Source organism: Musca domestica, unplaced genomic scaffold, assembly GCF_030504385.1.
Source record: "Musca domestica strain aabys unplaced genomic scaffold, Musca_domestica.polishedcontigs.V.1.1 3, whole genome shotgun sequence".
NCBI lineage: Eukaryota > Metazoa > Arthropoda > Insecta > Diptera > Muscidae > Musca > Musca domestica.
In genome coordinates, this window is record NW_026712299.1 from 3,563,221 (window position 1) to 3,582,872 (window position 19,652).

The 19,652-nt window shown below is 31.2% G+C and overlaps 1 protein-coding gene across 19 annotated transcripts in view; it reads left to right on the forward strand.

The window, feature by feature from the left end:
- Positions 1-19,652, forward strand: part of LOC101896141 (sodium/hydrogen exchanger 3) — a 116,515-nt gene that overhangs the window by 90,826 nt on the left and 6,037 nt on the right. The window contains exon 19 of one of the 19 annotated variants that reach the window (XM_059124809.1): positions 3,782-4,199. The exons of the other annotated variants lie outside the window; for them this stretch is intronic. Coding sequence (XP_058980792.1) covers positions 3,782-4,103 — 322 coding nt within the window. The 3' untranslated portion in view covers positions 4,104-4,199. Of the gene's footprint in view, positions 1-3,781; positions 4,200-19,652 lie in introns of those variants that run through there. 19 annotated transcript variants of the gene reach the window in all.

The following is a 19,652-nucleotide window of genomic DNA, read 5'->3' on the forward strand; positions in this document are numbered from 1 at the left end:
TTGATTTTCTGGAGGCTATTTATATAGGTGACAAAAATAGTACCCAAGATAAACTGATTTAAAGCTATAATTCAGTTTTTTTTTCTCGACAAAAATATAACGCAGAACTTTTTGAAAACAGACCAACGAAATGTTTTATTCTTCTCTAACTCAGTTTGATCCGAATTTATTTTATATGAAGGCTAAAATGAGATAGGGCCTAGCAAAGGCAGCAACTACAATTTTCATCACTGAACCTTACAGGACTCACATATTTAAAAATCTGATGTTAAAAGAAAAGTGTGTGACTTGTCAAAATTATCTTGGAATATAGAATTTAGCAAGGGCAACAACCTCAGATATTTAATTTACCCATGCCTACCAAAATACTTTTTCAGATAAACTCCAATGGACTCTTTCAACTACGTTTTCATATGAGGGTCTTCTTTGCGAGTTTTGGTCCAACGTTAAAAATAAGTTTTTTATGAAGAGATATCAAAGACAATAACCCCAACTAGACTAAATCTAGTGATAATTATACCCTCAGCGATATGGTTATACCCTCTATATCACTTGATACGGCCAAAAAGTGTCTCCTCGAAATAACCCTTTTAGATCCTAGGTCTCTTTGGACAAAATTCGTTTTAGGGCATTTGGAGTTGATCTAGCGATGTTCGTCCGTCCATCTGTCTGGCTGGATTCGATCCAAACTTGGTACATCGTAATATTAAAGTCAAATTTGTATCGAGTTCGCAGATGGTCAATATCGGTACCTCCACCACAAAATGTCAACATTTTCAAAGAAAATATTTTACTGCACAGAGAGAGAGAAAGGATTATTCGATTTTACTCCAACTTTGCAAATCCTAATATTTGCGTCAGTTCCAGGTCAGGTGAGGATAATGTTGGCCCACTCCATTAAGTACCTCCCCCACAAAGTGTCAAAACTTTGAATATTTGTAACTCTTATAAAAAGTGATGTAAGCGGCCGATTGTCTTCAAATTACCCACATCACAATATTTTCATTAAGCCAAGGTCTGGTGTGAAGATCGAAGATATCGGTCCACTCCTTTTGATACCTCCCCCACAGAGTGTCCATATTGCGAACATCCATGAAGCTCATAAAACACGAAATTAACATCGGACTCCATTCTGACTTGGTACATCTCAAAATTTCCATCAACGGAAGATTTATTATAAAGATGGTACAGATCGGACCATTTTTTCTGGTACTTCCCCCACGAAGGGTCGAAGTTTTGAATAACCAAAACGATCATGAAATTCGAAATAAACATGACAATATTTTTATTAACCCATGGTCTGGTGTGAAAATGGCATATATCGGTCTACTCCATCTGGTACCTCCCTTATAAAGGGTCAAAATTTTGAATATCCATGAAGCTCATAAATCGCGAAGTTAACATCCGATTCAATTCAGACTTGGTACATCTCAATATTATCATCAACCCTAGATCTGTTATAAATATGGTACAGATTGAACCATTTCTTCTGGTACCTCCCCCACAAAGGGTTCAAGATTTTAAAAAAACAAAACGCTCAAAGAAAGCGAAGGAGGCATCCAACTCTCTTTGAATTTCACAAACCCAAATATAGGGTCATAATTTCCAGTACTTATATCTGCCATAACAAGTCCGCGATTCTAATGATTTCGTCTAAAATTGTATATAATTGTTCGATTTCCTTCAAATTTTGCATATACCAATGTTTTTATCTGTATTGGATGAAGTATGAAAATAAAATACTTGAGTATTTTCATATTTTCACATTTTCCAAAAAAAAAAAAAAAAAAATGCACATATCTCACATAAACTATAGGAAGTAGTCGATACAGTTCAAATCTGCCACGTTGTAATATTTTTATCAGTCTTAGGTCAGATACGAATTGGTCAATGCTGGCCAAGTGCTTCAGAACCTCCCCCATAAAGGGTCAACAGTTTGAATAATCTTATCTCAAGGCCGGGGATATACATCTGTCGGCATAACCGACTTTTACTTTTTTTTTTTGAAATAGTTTCAAAGGTCTTTTTTTATTTTGAGAGACCTTCAAAGCGTATAATACACCTCAAGGATTATACGCACCATAATCCTAAAAATCTCATTTTGCGTAGCGTATGGACTACAAATGAGAAATCATACGCCCTGAAGTACAGAAATGTATCTCCATATTAATTGTGATGATATCTAGTAATAAAACTGAGAAAAATATGCATATTTTATAATTTTCCAGTCACTCAATGCTCTTTATCCGTAGTTTAAGACCTTGAGTAGGAAGAATACTGGTATTATTGATCTGTATAGGTGAATAGATCGACCTTAAATGACGAGAAAATGCCAAAGATTTCACTTAATATGTATCCAGACCTATTTAATAAGGTCACATTGGAGGCGAATTCAGACCTAACTCTTTTCTGGATGTAAACGGCTTTTTGATCTTGAATCCTGCAAAAACAAAAAAATAAATAAAATAATAATAATAATAATAATATAATAAATAATAAAAAATAATAAAAAATAATAAAATAAAATTACGAATGGTTGGAGCTTTGAGATTAAGGCAATTTAAGAAGCTGTAATATTTTACTTTGGTATTCTTATAAAAACAAAATCAGACTCTCCTTTACACATTTGGGACCCTATCAGAGCGTATGCAGTATGTCAGCACCAATACGCACCATGCTCCTTAATCTGTAGATTATCGTAGATAGGGTGCAACTTTATTCTATAAGCATTAATATTCCCCCCCCTTATCCTCGTTGCTTGATAGAGACTGAAATTCTTTAAAAATATAATATTTATATCAAAATGGTAATAATTCTCATAATTTGTCTGTCCAATATGTGAATAATATAAAATTTATATACATAAATATTATTTACAAATATAATGTTGTCCAAATGCCAAATGTCAATAATAATCACCATCATCCATCACAAAACGGTTCATAAATCACATAATACAAAAATTCCCATCATATGCGTATAAGTAACATGAATACAAATAACTGGGTGGCGTATACGTGCTGTGCCTAAATTCGCTTGTGATTGTATTGAGTATACGCCAACCCACAGCAGCTTCTGTGATAGCATTTCATCGTATATGCGACATAAGAAATCAATATTTAAGGGTTTCAAATAAATTTTAAATAGCAATCGCCAAAAATGAAAATACGTACTACACTGAGAGAAAAAATGCAGATTTGTTCTACTTAAGGTTTGTTTTTTTTTTAATATTTTTTTCTATGCTCCACATTTCCCTAATAATTATTTTAAATAAAAAATAATTGCAACACACTTAGAATGATTTTTTTTAATATTTTTCTTTTTTGAAATGTCTTTTTTTAAATATTTTTTTATAAAATATTTTTTTTTCTAACTTCTAAACTAAACTCCAGACTCCAATTCATTTTTGAAATAAATGTTGTTGAGTTGTGATTTTTAATCAATTATTTACTTTCTCTCTGTGTTCTATTTTTTTTTCTACTTCTGTTATTTCTTCTTCTTTGTGTGCGCGCGCCTACCATTGGCCCCTGATGCCAATAAAATTATTTATTTTTATGGATTTATTTTTTTTCGTTTTTTCACTTAAAATCAAAATATTTATGTGGTGTATCAACGATGTTACTGTGTGTGTGTCTGTGTTGCCCTGACCTCTTTCAACCCCCTCAACAACAAATACATTTTTTGTTTGTCTGCAATTTTGCCACCTTTACCACCTCTGTTTTGCCACCACACCTTTGAAACTTCGGCTACTACCTCCCGTTATTGTTTACATGACCTACAGCCTTTTAGTAACCGGTCGCCGACCCAGTAAAATACTTCATATTAGTCCTTTGCTCCTAGGAAAATTTGAGAAATCCTCCAAAGACTCATCGCCGACGACGACAACAACAACAATAACCACACCCACAAATATTATTGATAATCATGATTATGATTACATGACAACAACAGCAACAACGACGACGACAACAACATCGACAGCAACTACAACCACAACAACTTCAACAACTGATAATTCCTCAGCCTCATCGACGGCGACCACAGCAACACCAACCACACGTAGCCCTCCCTATCTGCTCTGCAGTCCTGTGAAAGAAGTTTGAAATCCATAAAAACAATAAGAGATTTAAATTAAGGACCCTCCTTCCAACATCCCTCCAAAAACACACACACATGTACCCACATAAAAATAGGATTTCTATACAAAAATAGAGATTTAGAATGCCCGAGAGAAAGAGTCGAGAGAAAGGATAAATTAAAAATAAATTCTGAAAATATTTTTCGATAACATTTTTAAACATTTTTACCAATTTTTATATATCTAACCCGATACAAGGTAAAGAAAGCTAATATCCCTATATATATACTTTTTTGATCAAGAATGATATGTTAGTATATTTCACCAACACCACCACCACTACTACTACTACAACTACGTCAACTAAAAACCTCATAACCTCAATCAAACTGCAACTCAAATTGTGAACATATTTTCATACCTAGTTTTATTAGAGATATATGATATAAACATATACAGAAAATAAAAAATATATATATTTTCATATATAAATGCACTCACATATACACATGTGCTTGGAAATACAGGGTGAGATACAAAAAAAAAAAAAAAAAACTGCAACAGTCAAAAGCCATAATTTTTACATTTTTTTAAATTTTATTGAATGAAAGCAAAAAAAAAAAAAAAAGTTCGGAAATAGCAACAAATTTTAGAATAGGTTTAGATTTGTTCGAATTTGTCACCTTTGGCACGATTTATGGCCTTCAAACGGCCAATGAAACCGTCACATGCTACCCAAATGTTGCTCTGCGCTATTTTGGCCCACTCCCGAAGGCGAAGCGCTTGCTTGACTTGATCGACACTTTGGTATTTTTAGTGCCAACCTTGCTCAAAAAAATACTCCAGACACAATAGTGCAACGGATTGGTATCCGGAGAATCTCATTTTGAAACCATTCTTGGGTGGCGGTGGCGTGCTGAGTGCGATGGTGCTGGGTCCTGTTGGAATGTTAAGGTCTGCTGCCAAAATGTTTGCGTGCCCAAGGCTTTAATACACCCGCCAGAATATTTTCGCGATAATATTCGGCATTTATTCAGATGCCACGAGCGGAGAACGACCATCGGCTGTTATCACGCTGGAATTCCGAATACCTTTTTTCTGGAAAATTTTCAAAATAATGCTTTTGTACACTTGTAAACTATATAATGAGCTGTCACTGGAATAATTTTAACAGCTGTCGGACGAGTGGCTCTGAAATGACAGCAGTCTGAAGTTGGTTGCAGTTTTTTTGCATTTCACCCTGTATAGGGTATTTGGTCTGGGGAACTTAGGGAAGATTTAAAAAAATCTTAGTCACTGGGGCAGATATTTTTCTATAGAAAATAATATCAACCTCCATATTTTTTTATGGAAAAAAAAAACTGAAGTCGAATTTTTTTCCTGTGGAGAAAATCAACCTTCGGAACTGAGGTCGGATTTTTTCTATGGAAAAAAATCAACCTTCGGAACTGAGTTCGGATTTTTTTCTATGGAAAAAATCAACCTTCGGAACTAAGGTCGAATTTTTTTCTATGGAAAAAATTAACCTTCGGAACTGAGGTCGAATTTTTTCTATGGAAAAAAATCTACCTTCGGAACTGAGGTCGAATTTTTTCTATGGAAAAAAATCAACCTTCGAAACTTAGGCCGGATTTTTTCTATAGAAAAATAAAAATATTTTTTTTCATAGAAAAAAGGTCTTCTTTAGCCACTAAGGCTGATTTTTTTTTTCGAAACTCAGGTCGGATTTTTCTCTATAGAAAAATAAAAATATTTTTTTTCTATAGAAAAAAATCCTCAGCTACAGAGGCTGATTTTTTCTATAGAAAAAAATCCTCAGCTACAGAGGCTGATTTTTTTCTATAGAAAAAAGGAAGACCTCAGCTACAGAGGCTGATTTTTTTCTATAGAAAAAAATCTTCCTCAGCCACTGAGGTCGGAATTTTTTCTATAGAAAAAAAGGTCTTCCTCAGCCACTGAGGTCGGAATTTTTTCTATAGAAAAAAAGGTCTTCCTCAGCCACTGAGGTCGGATTTTTTTCTATAGAAAAAAAGACTTCCTCAGGCACTGAGGACGGATTTTTTTCTATAGAAAAAAAAGTCTTCCTTAGGCACTGAGGTCGGATTGTTTTTCTATGAAAAAAAACTCCCCAGCCACTGAGGCTGATTTTTTTCTATAGAAAACAATTCCTCCGGAACTGAGGCTGATTTTTTTCTATAGAAAAAAATTCCTCAGCTACAGAGGCTGATTTTTTCTATAGAAAAAACATTGTCCTGAAGCTGATTGTTTTTCTATAGAAAAAAATTCCTCCGGAACTGAGGCTGATTTTTTTATAGGAAATAAGTTCTCCGGAACTGAGGCTGATTTTTTTTCTATGAAAACAATTCCTCCTGAAATGTGGCTGATTTTTTCCTATAGAAAACAAAAATTTCCTCCTGAGCTAAGATCAAATTTTTTTTCTACAGAAAAAAATTCCTCCTGAACTGAGATAAAATTTTGTTCTATAGATAAAAATTCCTCAGAAACTGAGATCAAATTGTTTTTCTATAGAAAAAAATCCCTCTGCCTCTGAGTTCAATTTTTTTTTTCTATAGAAAAAAGTCTTCCTCAGCTACTGAGGCCGGGTTTTTTTTATAGAAAAAAAATTCGATCTCAGTTCTGAGGTCGGATTTTTTTTCTATACAAAAACATTGACCACTGAGGTCGGATTTTTTCTACAGAAAAAAGTCTTCCTCAGCCACTGAGGTCGGATTTTTTTTCTATAAGAAAATCTCAGTCTCTGTTTCCGGAGCAACGTTTCCCTACAGAAAAAAGTTAGTCCAAACATCTGAGGATTTATTTTTTAGGGAATATATCCTAAATTTTATGCATATATCCAGCATCGATTTCGTATCCCCATCATCCCTTGTCTATATCTCAAGCCAAATCGTCTGTGAAATACATACATAACGCATTTTCATTCATCCATTAATGTGTGTACAAACGTCAATACTCTCTCTGTGTCCTTATGTGTTTTTATATACATACTACAACATACCCATATACATATATATATTTAGAATATATACATATATATAGTGAAGTTTGGTTTGTTGGTCACCAATGTCATGGTAAAAAATACTGTCAACTACATAGGCTTACAAAAACAACAAACATCAACAAAAAATCCAAAAAATGAAAAAAAAGAAAAGCTAAATAAAATCGAAAAAAAAAAAAAATAAAAATCTAACCTCAATTTTTGTGTCTTCAATTGATTTCAAAACTTGTTATTGAAATTGAAACCTCACAGTGATGATGATGATGATGATGACCACAATTCGTATGATGGTGATAATGACGATGACGAAGGTGATGATGTCAATGATAATGACAATGATAATAGCTATGATGGCATTGAGGCAGTCATTGTCAATGGTGATAGTGATAGTACGGCATCCACTGTTGTTGCGCCACAACCACCACAGCCAGAATCGGCACCAAAATCCGCACAAAATTCATCACCAGCACAGACATTACAATCAGAATCAGAAACTACTACTACTACTAGACCCACCACCACTACCAACAACCACCAACACCAATAATACTCTCTCAGTAAATACTATCACCATTACACAACTACTAGCACAATCCGCACACCAATACCACTACCTCCACCACCACCACCACCACTACTACTACTATTACTTCCACTTGTCTTTATTTAAATATTAATACAAATAACAATATTTTTAAAAATTAAACTAATCTTAACTCTATAAAAAATTATTTTATTTATATATCTTTTTAAAAAGGAAACACAAGTTTACAAAAATTTTAAAAATAAAAAAAATCTTAAAAATATTTTGAAATTAATAAAAAGTTAAAAAATATTAATTTCTTATAGACCCAGAAATCTTCAGCAACCGAAGCTGATTTTTTTTTAGGAAGACTTTTTTCTTTAAGGAAAAAAATGACCTCAGCCACTGAGGTCGGATTTTTTTCTATAGAAAAAAAGTCCTCCTCAAGCACTGAGGTCGGATTTTTTTCTATTGAAAAAAAAAGTCCTCCTCAAGCACTGAGGTCGGATTTTTTTCTATTGAAAAAAAAGTCCTCCTCAAGCACTGAGGTCGGATTTTTTTCTATAGAAAAAAGTCCTCCTCAAGCACTGAGGTCGGATTTTTTTCTATAGAAAAAAGTCCTCCTCAAGCACTGAGGTCGGATTTTTTTCTATAGAAAAAAGTCCTCCTCAAGCACTGAGGTCGGATTTTTTTCTATAGAAAAAAGTCCTCCTCAAGCACTGAGGTCGGATTTTTTTCTATAGAAAAAAGTCCTCCTCAAGCACAGAGGTCGGATTTTTTTCTATAGAAAAAAGTCCTCCTCAAGCACTGAGGTCGGATTTTTTTCTATAGAAAAAAGTCCTCCTCAAGCACTGAGGTCGGATTTTTTTCTATAGAAAAAAGTCCTCCTCAGGCACTGAGGTCGGATTTTTTTCTATAGGAAAAAAGTCTCCCTCGGGCACTGAGGTCGGACTTTTTTTCAATAGAAAAAAGTCTTCCTCAGCCACTGAGAGCGAATTTTTTTCAATAGAAAACAATTTCTTTGGAACTGAGGCTGATTTTTTTCTATAAAAAAAGTCTTCCTCAGCCACTGAGGTCGGTTTTTTTTTTCTATAGAAAAAAGTCTTCCTCAGCCACTGAGGTCGGATTTTGTTTCTATAGAAAAAAATTACCCTCAGCCACTGAGATCGGATTTTTTTCCATAGAAGAAAAGTCTTCCTCAGGCACTGAGATCGGATTTTTTTCTATGGAAAAAAGTCTTCCTCAGCCACTGAGATAGGACTTTTTTCTATAGAAAAAAATTTTTTCTGTAGAAAAAAATTTACCTCAGCCGCCGAAAAAAAATCTTCTACCACAGAATGTTAAATTTTTCTATAGAAAAAAAAAAAAACGTCGGCCTCTGAAGGTATTTTTTGCTATAGAAAAAAATCCTCAGCCAATGAAGGCAGATTTTTTTCTATAGAAAAAAAATCCTCAGCCATTGAAGGCTGATTTTTTTCTAAAAAAAAATTCTCAGCCATTGAAGGCTGATTTTTTTCTAAAAAAAAAATTCTCAGCCATTGAATGTTGATTTTTTATAGAAAAAACGTCTGCCACTGAAGGCTGTTTTGACTTTCTAGAGATTCAATCTATTTCTGGAAATTTTTATTGACGAATTTTTTCCCATAGAAAAAAAAATTGACCTCCTTAGCCACCAAAAAAATTCTTCTATCACTGAAGGTTAATTTTTTCTATAGAAAAAAAAAATTCGACAGCCTCTGATGACCTTTATTTCTATAGAAAAAAATCCTCAGCCAATGAAGGCAGATTTTTTTCTAAAGAAAAAAATCCCTAGCCACTGAAGGTTGATTTTTTGTATAAAAAGATCCTCTACCACTGAAGGCTGATTTTTTGGCTGACTTTCTAGAGATTCCTTCTATTTGACCTTTTTTTGACCTTTCCTTATCTTAAAAATTTTCAAAATTTTGTAAACTTGTGTCTCTTATTTTTTTTATCCTCTTTTTGTTCCATAACACCTACATATCTATTCTTTGAATCTATTTAATAGTTACTTAAACTTCTTATAGCCACTTATTAGAATGAGTGGTTTTTAATGAATTTATTCTATATAGTTTGTTTTTTTTTAGAAATATTTACTAAACTTGTGTTTTTCCATAATTTATCCAACTAATTTAATTAGATTTGTTTTCCCATTATTAGTAATAATATTAATTTTATATATAGCACATGACCAACTAATTTATTAATTATATATAATTTTTTTGTGTCGTTATCTTTTTTTTGAATGTTTAACAACTCTTGCACCAATTGTTTGTAAACTCTGCACTTGAAGTTTTTTGTTTGTATGTAGTGTTTCTTTTTTTTTTTAATTTATTTGTTGTTAACGTTATATATTTTTTTTAATATTATATATATGATGAATGTGAATTTTATGTTTGCACGATATTTAACAAATAATTATTATAATAAAAATAAAATCAAGAAAACAATCGGCATGACAAATTATTATTTTTGAAAAAAAAAAAATAAATAAATAAATGAAAAATTATTTGAAGCAGATCCTGAAATAAAAAAAATTATTATTATACTTAAAAAGATGGGCGCAATAAAAATACTCTAAATTGGAATAACTGCTACAATTAATAAGAATCTAAAATGATTTCTGAATATAATTATCTGATTTTCCAATTATTTCAGAGACCAGAAAGTATTTGAAATTTGTCCGAAATTTAGGCCCTTAAATAGAAAAAGTGTCTGTTTACATTCCTAGATAAATGATTATAGGAGACATTCCACACAGAGCTAAAATTTTAAGAAAATTTTAGACTGTTTTTTTTATTCTCCATAAAATATTTTATTTAAATGATTTTCTGTGCTCTCAAGTCTAAAACAGATCTTCAGCAAAAAAGAAAAAACCTCCCGAAGGAAAGACCATCGAGTCAAGGGGCTAGAGAATGAATGCCTTACATTTCTTCTATCTTTAGGAGACTCTTGAAAAACCTTCTATCTGAAAGAGACCTTCTAAAGGTATTGCATGAAACTAAGATGTACCTGTAGTTTCCTAAAAATTGAATGGTATTGACATATAGATGTTTCGTTTATTCTAACAGAATATCTTCTAATGGTAGCTTAACGGTCCAGGATTAAATATTTCTTAACAATCCAATATACCAATCATTGTACAATTGGTTCCTCAAAATCGTTTTCTCTAGGACCTCAAATAATATTCCAAAAAAAAAATTAAACGGATCATTCTTTTGGTTTGGTGGTTTAACCACTGGAAAAGAAAATCACAATTCTTCCCCCATATTGTCTTTTTAAAAACAACTCTTAATACCTAAATTTTTTGGTATAAGGATTCTTTGAGGTATTTATTAAAATCCATATTGGTTAGATATTACCTGATTTCTTACTTTTTTGTAAGTCTGTCCTTAAAAAATCTGACTAAAATAGTTCATGAAACATCCATTGAACGTGTTTTTTTTTTTTTAAATGTCTTAATTTTTTCAGTCTAATGGGCCTTGAGAATTCTAATCATAGAATTCAATAGAAATCCACAAAATATCCATGTTTGTTAGTCAAATAAGAATTCAATTTTTTTTTATCAAAATATCTACGTTTTTTGTTTTAAAAAAATAGTCCTACGAAAGGATCATTGTTTGTTGAAAACAATCGGATGCCCTTTAAAAAATATATTTTGACATATGGTACATCAAATCATATTCCTCAAAAATATACGTGGGTTATTTTTTTATTCCTTTCTTAAAAATTTAAGTTTTTCGGCAATATTATCCTTGGAAACAATTTAAAATATTTAGTATTAGTGAGATTAACGTTAAAAATTTTAGTTCTTGGTCAGGTGTTCCTTAAAAAAATATTACTTTAGAATCTAGGCTTTTTTGGTACAATATCTTAAAAACTATTAATTTTTTTGAGTTTTGCCTTATAAGGGGTTTTGCCTTTTATCAGATTGCTCTTGAAAAATGTCCTTAAAAATCCATGTTTATAAGACAATTTCACTTTATTATTTAAAAAAATACATATTTCTTAAAAATCTATGTATTTAGTCAAACTACGTGTTTCGGTCCTTAAAACAATTTTATTAAAATAAACGTCTCTAAAAATATATATCATGGAAATCCATTTTTTTGTCCTTAAATTTTTTTCCTAAAAAATCTGTTTCTTAAAAATCCACAAAACTCTGGTCCTTGAAAAATGTTGAAAAAAAATCCACATGTTTGATCCTCAAAAAAATCCCTAATAATCCAAACTCCGCGTCCTTGGTCTTTCTAAAAATATTCCTTAGAAATTCTCAGTTTGGTCCTTGTAAAAATATTCCTACAAAAAACAAAAGCCAAAATCCCCTTACATTTGTCCTTGAAAAAGTTCCTGGGAAAATCCGCCCTTTTTCTTCGTTGACTAATCTTACTTTTAAATCTACTTTTAGTCCTAGGAAAAATGTCTTTCAGAAATCCATTTGGCCTGTTGGTCCTTAATTTTTATTTATTAATTATTTTTTGTAAACAACATTTGTTTCTCAAATATCCAACTTGGTCGACCCACAGATTCCAGAAAAAATGTTCAAAAAATCATATCGTTTGTCCTTAAAATTTATTTTTTTTAATCTACATTTGATTCTTAAAAATTCACGTTTGTAGGTCAGAAGGTGGTAAAAAAATATTTTTAAAAAATATATTTTTATTTTTAGATCAGGGTCCATTAAAACATTCCATAAATATCCAACTCCTTTATCCCAGAAAAATTGTCTTTAAAAATACCTATCTTGCAGTCAAAGGGCCTCAACCAAAAAAAAATAAATAAATAAATAAATAAACAAATAAAAAAAAAAATAAATAAATAAAAATATTTTTTGGTCAGTTGGTACTTGAAAACGTTCTCATAAAAATCCACATTGGTTGTTATGTTCCTTCAAAAGTATTCGTAAGATAACCCGTTTGTTTCTTAAATTCTACGTTCGTTGGTAACATGATCCTAGAAGAAATTAAAAAAAAGCATGATTGTCAGTCCAATGGTCCTTCAAAAACAAAAAAAAAAAAAAAAAAAAAAACAAAAAAAAAAAAAAATATAAGTCTTTTTTTGGTCAGGTGGCCCACGAAAAATATTATTCCACAAAAATCCACGTCCTTGTTCCCATTTGTTGTTCAGACGTCTTGAATAATATATTCCTCTAAAAAAATCTAAGATTATTGGTTTGATTGTCCATGGAAAAAATGTTCTATGTTTGTGGGATGGGTAGTCCCCGAAAAAAACCCCTACTTTTTTGTCTGATGTTCGATTAATTGAAAGAATGGGTTAGATGGTCCTGGATTTTTTTTTGTTTAATTAACGTTTGCAGGCCAGATGCCAGGCCAGATTGAAAAAAAAAAAAAAATAAAAATAAATGTTGCTTGTAATCCTTGTAAAAAAATATTAGCTTTTATCGTCAGTTTTTTATTCGAAAATGTTGGACATTGGAAATATTTTTATAAATCTCTTTTTTTTTCGACAAATGGTTTCTGGAAGAAATATTCCACGTTTGTGGGTCGTGTGATTCTTGAAATAAACTTACTTTTTTGTCAGATGTTTGATCCTTCGAAAGGATTGGTTAGATGGTCCTGGATTTTTTATTAATCAACGTTTGCTGGTCACATCTTCTTTGAAAAAAAAAAAAAACAACTTAAAAAAGAATATAGGTCTATGGGTGCTATACTAAAAGCATCCATATAACGCCACCCCGATATATTCGGTATTTCCAGGTTTTTCCCAACATTATTCACCGGAGTTGCGTCAAATTTCGTATTTGAAGTTCCGAAAACCACTTCTTCGTATAGGCCCCATATAAAGGTACTTTTCGACGGTTTTCTTTTTTTTCTTTTATTTAAAATTTTCCTTTCGAATTTTGGAGGGTATATAAAGTTCGAAAATGAGTAAAAAGTTCGAACTTAGCTCCTTTTTTATTTGTTATTATTATTATTACCACCGTATAAATTCTTCATTAAGGAAGCCTGTTATCACTCACAGATTATGAAATTTAGGGCTCCTCTTATTCCTGACGTTGATCCTGGATTAATTGTTCTTTAAATGAAAAAAAATCACATTGATCCTGTTTTATTGGTCTATATATCTATAAATTTCAAATATTCAGGTTCTTGATTTTATTTTTGCCAACCACTTTTCTGCACAAATTTATGTGTTTGTGTTTTATGTTTTATATCTGTTTAATTATATATTTTTTTTTTATATTTTTAAGTATAGGTTATAGAATATTAATTTTCCTCTTTATTTGAACTAACAACAATCAATGCAATTTTGTAAATTTGAAAAAAAAATCCACTACACTCTAATGAAGCTCCTTTTTAATTTTCTATCTCTCTATCCTCCCCCACACGAAAAACCATGAGACTCAGAAAAATCTTGTAAATTTCCCATTTGTATAGTATTCAATATCTCTGGAAAATGAGAAAAAAAAAACAACAACTGAAAATAATAACACGTGTTTTATTGTTTCAATAATAATAATAACTTTTACTAAAAAAATTTATAAATATTACACAAATATTAACAATTTTTTGTTTCCCAAACTAACCAACCAAAATCCAAAAAAAAAAAAAAAAATGTAAAAAAACCAACAACCCCGACAATCAATCAATCATTACGAAACTCACCACATGTTTCCCGTTTTTTTTTTTCTTCCAATTCCAATTCTTTCTTTCTTTTAGTGATGATTCTAACGACAAAGATAATGAAACATAGACAGAATGTAGACAAAATAAAAACCATTGTAACATCCATCCCCCCCTTTTGTACGATTTATCCGCATAGTCTAAAACTAGTTTAACATCAACACCACCACAACCCACCACCACACATTGTTGTAGTTTTGAGAATCGTAAAAACGAGAAAAAAAGTCAAATCCGATTTGAAAATGTAGTTTGAAATTGAACGCTAACTAACCAATGCCGATGATGAAAAAAACGTGATGGTGTTCCACGGGTCCACGAATTTAACCCCCTCTCCTATCAAATGTAGAATTTAATGGTGGATATTTAAACGAATGTTGTATAACCAGAGCATCAGCCAAGTTATGGGGCTTTAGTTTCGAATTTGTGGGGTATCAATAATAACAACAGCATGCCATCCTATTTGTACTACTACTACTACCACTACCCCCCACCACCCAACCAATACAACTACCAATACTGACTACCTAACGAATTTACAAAATCTACATATAAACTTGATTGTACATACCTATATATATATATATATATATATCTTTTGTATATATCTATTAAACGAAGAGTAGTAATTAAATAACGCTACTAAATCCCAAAAATCAAAAAATGACATCAACAAACCTAATAAATAATCCAAAGCTAAAACGAATTTAAAAAAAATAATAATCAGTGAATGTAAGTACATCATGGACTCCTCAATATTTGTTATCACAACTACCACCACCACCGCCCCTGCCGAACCTTTTTCTTTTTGTATGTTTGTAGCTGTTGTATTAAAGCCATTTGTATATATGTATAATTGTGTAAAACAAAATTGATTGTAAATTGAATGTTATTAATCAAAAATTAATAATTGGACTAACAAAAATTATTTTTTTTAATTTTATTTTTATTGTAGCAGATATTTTAAAATAAAATTTATTTCGAAACTTTTATGAAACAATAAAACAAAATCAGTTATCTTGGGTTGGGATGAGGTTCTAATGGCCTCCACTAATTTCTTAAAAATATTTTTTTCTGAATATATATCTATAAGTCCTGGAATGCAGTATTAGAGCTGAAAATATATTTTTTTTTTCTGAGGAACAAAACGTCGGTGTCATGCTTAAGTGTTCCCTACGCCAATTTTGACTTTTGGGATAAATATAATTATAATTTTATGATAAATTAAAATTTTTTTCGAACCTTTTTTTTTTTTTGTTTGTATTTATGATTATATTTCCCACAGCAGCTCCATTTTTGAGATATTTACTTAAATTTGAAGGTGTTTCCAGATACACAATAAATAGCTAAATATCAAAAAAAAAAGAAAAAAATAAATAAATAAATAAATAAAAAAATAGTAAAATAAAATAATTAAGAAAGCAGTAAGTTCGACCGGGCCGAACTTTGAATACCCTCCAACATTTGGGACAAATTAGGAAATTATCAAAAAAATAAATAAACAAAAAGTAAAATCCATTAAAAATTCTTTTAAAATCTTAAAAATACCAAAGATCGGAAGGTGCCTATATATGGGGGATATATAGGATATCGTGGACCTATATAGGTAATTCTCTTCCAGGGGATAAATTACTCGTAAGGAACTCCTTGAAAAAATACTGGAACTAAAATCTTAAAAATACTGAATATCGAAAGGTGCCTATATATGGGGGATATACGATATCGTGGACCTATATTGGCAATTCTCTTCCAGGGGATAAAGTACTCACAAGGAACACCTTGTTTACAATTTCAAACAATTCCATTGAAAAAAGTGGCTAAAATCATCAAAATACCGAATTTCGGGGGCTACCGTTATATGGGGGCTATACTATGTCGTGGGCCAATATAGATAATTCGCTGTCAGGGGGTAAAGTATTCATAAAGAACCCCTTGTGTACAATTTCAGACAATTCCGTTGAAAATGTGACGACAATTATAAAAATACCGAATATGTTGGGGGGGGGGGGGGGGGGGGTGGTACCGTTATATGGGGGATATACGATATCGTGGACCTAGAGAGTAAAGTGATCATAAAAAACTCCTTGTGTACAATTTCAGATAATTTAATTGAAAAATGTGGCTAAAATCATCAAAACACCGAATATCGGGGGATACTGTTATATGGGGGCTATACGATATCGTGGACCTATATAGACAATTCTCTTCTAGGGGACAAGTACTCACAAGGTACTCCTTTTCACTCCTTTTCTGACAATTCCGTTGAAAAATGTGGGTAAAATAAACAAATACCGAATACCGATACCGAACTTGACCTGTCTGCAGACAAAAGGCAGATCTGTGAAAAATGTTAGCTTCATTGCGCCAATTTTGACTTTTTGGGATATATACGGTTGCTAACATTTCTCGGTATGCTCTTTCGGAATCATAAGTTCTGAGGTACTATATATTATATAAATATATAAAATATTTAAAAAATATATAAAAATATTTGTATGCCTTTCAAAGATCTTTTTGAATTAGGAATTAAGATTTAATTATATTTACGAGCAGAACATTTTTAATTTTTTTCTAAATTTTTATTTTTGGTCAAATTTTAATAATTTATTAAAGATTTTCTAATTGGTCTAGGAAGGTAGCAAAGAAGGAGTTACTTGAAATCCAGTTCCGAATAATTTCGAGGACCAAGTTAGCAAAATACCAAAATTACCATGTCGGAGGGGGTTGGGCCTAGGACCTTCACCCAAAAGACTAACTTTAAAAACAGATACAAAATATCGGAAGGTATTATTATTTATTATATGCCACAATCCAGATTTATTGGTCTAGGGGCATTTGTAAAAAAATCTTTAAAAAATCTACATTTCGAGGTCCAAGGATCCTTGTGAAAAATTCTTTAAGAAATCCAAATTTATGTGTATAGAGGTCCATGTAAAATATTCTTTAAGATCTATCTTAAAAAATCCACGTTTATTGGTCTGGAGGTCCTTGAGAAAAATTTCTTAAAAAATCCACGTTTATTGGTCTGGAGGTCCTTGAGAAAAATTTCTTAAAAAATCCACGTTTGTTGGTCTAGAGGTCCTTGGGAAAAAATCTTTAAAAAATCCACGTTTGTGGGTCTGGAGGTCCTTATAAAAAATCTTTAAAAATCCACGTTTATTGGTCTAGAGGTCCTTGAGAAAAATTCTTTAAAAAATCCACGTTTATTGGCCTTTTGGTCCTTCTTACAAATTCATTTAAAAATATACGTTTATAGGTCCAAGGGTCTTTGTAAAATCTTTTTTAAAATCCAAATTTATTGGCCTTTTAGTCTTTGTTCGCTTGATAAACATGGTTAAAAGGAAGAGAATTGTCTATATAAGTCCATGAAATCGTATATCCCCCATTTAACGGTTCCTCCCCATATTCGGTATTTTGATGATTGTTGCCAAATTTTTCAATGGAATTGTCTGAAATTCCACACAAGGAGTTCCTTCTAATTTCCTAACACCCTGGAAGAAAATTTTCTATATAGGTCCCCGATATTCTAAATTTTTCAATGGAATTGTCTGAGAATGTACACCAGAAGTTGCTTCTGAGTACTTCACTCCCTGGCAGAGAATTCGATATCGTATATCCCCCATATAGCAGTACTCCCGAAATTCGGTATTTTGAAGATTTTAGCGATATTATTTACCCGAATTGGTTCAAATCCCGTATTTAAAATTTTAAACTAGTAATGAGTACTACAACCTATGCCAGAAAAATGTCTATGCAGGTCCACGTCTCCATATAGCCCACATAGAATGGTACCTCCCTATATCCGGAATTTTGATGATATTAGCTACATTATTCAACCGATTTTTTTTTTCAAATTTCCTATTTGAAGTTCGAAATCGATACTACATCCTATGACAAAAATTACTTATACAGGACCATGCCTTTGTATATCCCCCACACAGCGGTTTTCATTCAAGTTCATTTTTAATTATTCAAGATCCTTCAAAATGGTGGAGGGTATTAAAAGTTCGGCACGGCCCAACATAGCTACTTTTTTACTTGTTAAAAATTAAAATATTCATTTATAGCTAGCAAAGTGAGTGTTAGATCAAAAAATCACTTCTCCACGTAAAATTTTCAAAAATTCCGAAAACTAGGGGTCGAAGCTTCTCTCCTTTATGTAAGTCCCAGATGGGGATTGTGGCATATGTTTTTTTCTTATGTCGAATATTCATCCCACGAGAACTAAAAATGCCAAATTACACCTAATTCATTTGGAAACTGGTGCTGGGTTCTAGCAAATACTTAGAATCATAACATGCCGCTATATAGGACGCTATACCAAGGGTGGACATATATTGATTTTTTTTCTTTTTTTTTTTGTAAATTCGCCACTAAGAACATCATATGTTAAATTCCAACTCTTTTGGTAGAAAATTTTAATCGAAAATTTTTAATTCTATGCCGATATATAGAGTAGCCTCATTGAGGTACTATTGGGATATTTGGGACGGCAATGTTAAAATCTGTACCTAAAAATTTTTCCACATAAAAAAACAATAATTTTAGGTAGGTAACAGGTAGGGTAACTAGCATTAAATAATATCTGCTACAATAAAAATATAAAAATTAAAAAGAAAAAATAACCACTATTTTGTACAAATGAGCTTTAACACTAAATGGATTAATAAATAAAATGTGTACAATTCAAACAATAAAACACGTTTATTATAATAGAAAAACTAAAAAAAAAATTGTATAGAATTTTACCTCCTCTTTTAACATTAGAAAAAAAAAATAACAAAGAAAAAATAAGAATTTAATATTTCTAACAAAATTGTATTGTTTTTCGAAATTAACCAAAATTAAAAAAAGCATGTTATGTATTTTAGAAAAATCACCACTTAAAAAATAAGTTTTCAAAAAAATATTAAATAACCCAAAAAAAGAAAAAATTAAAAATTAAAAAAGAAAAATAAATTACGAATTTGAAAACCAGGCCATACAGCCCCAAGGTCAAGTTGTCAACTAACTTGTAGCGATTTCAAAATCGTTGCACTGTAGCTGGATTAATTCTACCTTATTTGATATCTATATTATTTGAATTAATTATGATATTATTGCTTGAATTTACTAAAAAAAAAGTATTCTTATGAATTTACAATGTATCTGCTGCATGTATGTATGTATGTATGAATTTAATGTATCTATCCTACTTACTTATATAATCATGTTTTCTTCCTCTTTGTTCTGCCGCTGCTGCTTTTAATTTTAGTTTTGAAATTTTGTTCTTTTTATCTTCTTTAAATAACATATATACAATTTAACACAAACAAACCAAACAAAAACAACTGACATAAAAAATACAGTGGAACCTTTATATAATAAACATATATA